This window comes from Lipotes vexillifer, unplaced genomic scaffold, assembly GCF_000442215.2.
Source record: "Lipotes vexillifer unplaced genomic scaffold, Lipotes_vexillifer_v1.1 scaffold371, whole genome shotgun sequence".
NCBI classification, from domain to species: domain Eukaryota; kingdom Metazoa; phylum Chordata; class Mammalia; order Artiodactyla; family Lipotidae; genus Lipotes; species Lipotes vexillifer.
Genome location: NW_006786304.1, coordinates 1,655,179 through 1,659,203, shown reverse-complemented (window position 1 = coordinate 1,659,203; position 4,025 = coordinate 1,655,179). Strand labels below are relative to the sequence as shown.

Here is a 4,025-nt window from a genome sequence, read left to right as displayed (position 1 = left end):
AGGGTGTGGCTTGGCAAATGGGGGGGGGTCTCTCTTGCCCCCAATGATTCCCAGCCCCACCACGACCTCCCACAGCTAAGGCAGTTTTCTAAATTTAAGGCTGGGGTTCTCCTTCTTCCCAGGGCTTCCAGGGAAGCAGAGCGGTGTTGGCAAGGACCTCGTCCCTGCAAGGATTGGGGGCGCAGAGAGATGCAGCAGTAAGGGAGGAGGAGTTGTGGAATGAAGGCAGCTGCTGCTTTCTCCTGTCTCCCTTCGAAAAGTCCTTCTCTCCAGCTAGACCTTATTCCTCTGCGGCTTCACCCTGGGGAAGAGCTGAGGGAAGACAGGCTCTTCAGACACCAGGAGCTCCCACCCCTTCATTCCACCCCAAACTTAATACAGCCACCTGATCCACCCCCAAACACGTGGACTGTCTCCATCCTCCCATCCCTTCCTCATGGACCGTCTCAGTATCTCCCAAACCACACCAGAATCCCCTGTCAGCTGCAAGCACCAGCTGGAGCCTTCCAATCAGCATAAGGCTTGATGAAATGGAGTATTTCAGAGTCTCCCACACGGCCATAAAAAAGACGCCCGCCTCTCCCTACCACCATGGCTGTCTGGTTGGGACCCACCTCCACCTATTCCCCAACTAAAGGAATCGTCTTCTCTCCCAGGAATATAATGGGATCTTCCTGGTCTCCTCCCCTAACCTAGTAGTATCTCCCTCAGTTCTACCGCGATTTTATTAATGGATTCTTCCTTACCCTGCCCAATGCAGTGTAACAAAGGCTTCCATGCCTGTAATACACAATTCTTTAACTGCCCCCCATCACCAGGATGGGATTCTTCATGACTCCCCTTGGCTAGAATACATTCTTCTTTACCTCCCCATGAATATAATTAGGATAATAAAAATATTGGGTGGAGCACGAACCAGTCAAATAACTAGGAAGGCAGTACTGGTGAGTACCCCACGAAGCACCGCCAGTAAGCGGCTCTTCCTCCCGTAACTAAAACGGGATCTCCCTCACCTCCCCCGTTATTATAATGGGCTCATCCTCACCTCCCCACAACCGATAATGGACTCTTCTGACCTGCCCTCCTCCCCAGTGTAATGCACCGTCTCTCTCGCCCTTTTTCCCGTGGGATCACCCCTTTCCTCACAATATCGCTTCTGGGCTCACCCCGAAGTAGTTACGGGGCACGTAGCCCTCCTGGCCGTGCAGCGCGGCCCACCACCAGTCCGTCTCCTCTGGCCCATCCCTCCGCAGCACGGTGACCGACTCGCCCTCGCGGAAGGACAGCTCGTCTCCAAACTCTGCGCTGTAATCCCAGAGAGCGTACACCACCCCGTTGTGCATCAGCCCCATGCTCTGCTCCACGTCTGAAACATGAAACCGCAGGGATCGTAAGCGCCCGGTTCAGGGGGGCCGGGAACACTCAGGGATACGACGCGCTGGGGACAGGGACAGACCCTGAGATTTGGCGCCAGCCTCACCTTGGGGAATGAGCCACTTGAAAAGTTGTGTACCCGTGTCTGGAGGTGGGGGGGGGCCTGAGCTGGAAGCAGCTGCCAGGACTGACAGTCTCTAGAACACTGGGGTGCATCAAGCCGGCCCACCAACCCCCGAGGCAGGGTCAGTGGTCCCCATTTCCACTTATATCTGGTTGAGTCCCTGTATCACTCCTAGAAATACCGTCGTCTGCACCCCACCCCCTCGTAAGTGGTACAGTCTCCGTAGATGACTCAACCCCTCCTTCAGATGGTTCAGCCCTACTCCTCCTCACAAAGTGGTCCCAACTCCCCCTTTCCAGATGGTGCAGCGCACACTGCGCCCCCTCCCCAAAAGATAAAGTCTCAAAGAGGATGTAATCATTTTCCAGATAGTATAGGCCACCCGAACCCCCCTTTAATCCCATCAAGGATTTAGCCCCCGTCCAGATTGTACAGTGCACCATGCTCCCCCCTCTTTAATGGTTCAGTCCACCGTGTTCCAGTTTCTCCTCCTCTCCACCACCCCTCCCCCCGGCAAGTGTGGTGCTCAATCTCTACTTCGTCCTCACAGAACTCTCCAAGTCCAGGCAGGTAGGAGGTACAATCTTCCTGTCTCACAGGCTTCATCTACCTGTGACAAAGGTGGTCACAATCCCCCTTCCCAAAGCTTCAGTGGACCGTCCACTTCCCGCCCCAGCGGTCCTGGCCTGCCGCTGCTCACCACTAAGGCAAGTGTTACAGCCCCATGGCTCCCACCCACTTTCTGCCACAGCACAGCAGGCTGTCGTGTAGTCCCTCCAGGCTCACCTCCCAAATACATTGGCCCACCCCCAGGTCCTACAGCCTGCTTTACCCCAACTCCCTGAGGTCCCCAACCCCACCTTATGATAGAGTTGGCCCCTCCAGGTGAGCGCTACAGACCCTAGGCACTTCCCCAGGATACGGCCTACCTAGTTCCTCCCATCACCTGTTTAAGTGATGTGCAACCCCCCACCGGAGATATATGGTACAGCCTCGTGTCTCACTAGGAGCGGAAGAGTCCCCAAGCTCCTCCCCAGAAGCCATGGCCTGCTCACCTCTCACCTGTGTGGTGCTGTATTTCCCACAGGTAGCACAGCCCATGTGCGCAGCCCTAGGCCAGGTAGATGGTATAGTTGGAACGTCCAACTCCCCACCCCCGTGGATGAGAAAGCAGATAAAGCGGCGCAGTCTCCACACCTGCTTTCCTCCCTACAGGTGTCCAGCTTGCGTGGCACAGTTCCCCTGTCCCCCTCTCTCGAAGGTGGCACAGTCTGCTGCGCCCACACACCCTTCTTGCACCTGCCAGGTGGGAGGCCCAGGGCCCCACCCCTGCAGGTGGTCCATCCCGCCGGCCCCTCCTCGGTGATGCTGCCACAAGGTTGGTACAGCCCCCCGCGTCCTCTCTCAGGAGCCGCAGTCTGCCGCCTTCCCCCGCCCAACATCTACCAGCTGGGCGTCCCAGTCCCCGCGACGCCCTCCCCCAGAGGTGGCCCAGCCCGCCCACCGAGGCGCCCCAGCCCTGCCTCGCACCTGCCAGGTAAGTGGCGCAGTCGACGTAACCCTCGCGGTAGGGGTCGCACTTCTCGATGGCGGTGGCGCCGTCACTGAACGTGGTGGCGAAGATTGCCGCGCCGTGCTGCACCAGCGCCATGCAGATGGCCGTGTCGTTGCAGGACGCCGCGCAGTGCAACGGTGTCCTAGGCGAGGGAGGCAGGCGTGAGAGGCCGCGCTGGGGCCCGCAGCGCCTTCCCCGCCCCACGCCGGCCGCGCGAGGTCGGGACTCACCAGCCGTGGCTGTCGGGGGAGTTGACGTTGGCACCCGCCGCGATTAGGAAGTCCACGATGGGGTAGTTGGCGCCGCAGATGGCGTTATGCAGGGCGGTGATGCCCTCCTCGTTGGGCTGGCTCGGGTCATTCATCTGGACGAGCCGGGGGACGGAGAGGCTCAGTCCCGCGGCTGCTATCCAGCGTCTGCCGCCCCCACCCCGCCCGCCCTTCTGTCCGGCAGCACTCACCTCCTTCACGGCCTGCTGCACCACGTCCAGCTCCCCAGTCAGCGCGGCGTCCAGCAGCAGCACGAGCGGGTTGAGGCGCGCGCGACGGACCTTGCGCGGGGAGCCGGCCTTCCGCAGCACGGAGCGCATCTCCTGGGGGACAGGACTGGGGCTTCAGCGGCTTGGCGGGGATTGCTAATATACCCATTCCTCAGAGCGGGGAAACAGAGGCTCAGGGACCAGGCGGTCACTCCAGGTCATCCAACTAGACAGGGCTGAGATTGGAACCCAGGAACGTATATAGCCTGAGTCCAGAAGGCCATGGGAAGGAGGGTCCCTCAGTTTTACAGACTCTGGTTCCCTGCAACACTCAGGGAATCGGGTGATTTTGGAATCTTGGGCCCTGAGACCTGAGAGGAAGCTTGGAGACCATGAGGTTGATGATTGTGGAAGCCAGATATTCAATCCATAGTTTCATTTCTTTTATATATTAAAAAAAAAAAAAAAAAAAAAAAAAGCCAAGGAAGAACAGG

General features: G+C 58.6%; 1 protein-coding gene across 2 annotated transcripts in view; it reads right to left on the bottom strand.

The window, feature by feature from the left end:
* Positions 1 to 273: 273 nt before the first annotated feature.
* PPP1R13L (protein phosphatase 1 regulatory subunit 13 like) overlaps positions 274 to 4,025 on the bottom strand; it is an 11,370-nt gene continuing 7,618 nt past the window's right edge. For both annotated transcript variants that reach the window (XM_007458527.1, XM_007458526.1), the window contains 5 exons: positions 3,514 to 3,645; positions 3,284 to 3,417; positions 3,029 to 3,195; positions 1,167 to 1,366; positions 274 to 312 (listed from right to left, as the gene is read on the bottom strand). In XM_007458527.1, the coding sequence (XP_007458589.1) occupies positions 274 to 312; positions 1,167 to 1,366; positions 3,029 to 3,195; positions 3,284 to 3,417; positions 3,514 to 3,645 (672 nt within the window). The remainder of the gene's footprint in view (positions 313 to 1,166; positions 1,367 to 3,028; positions 3,196 to 3,283; positions 3,418 to 3,513; positions 3,646 to 4,025) is intronic.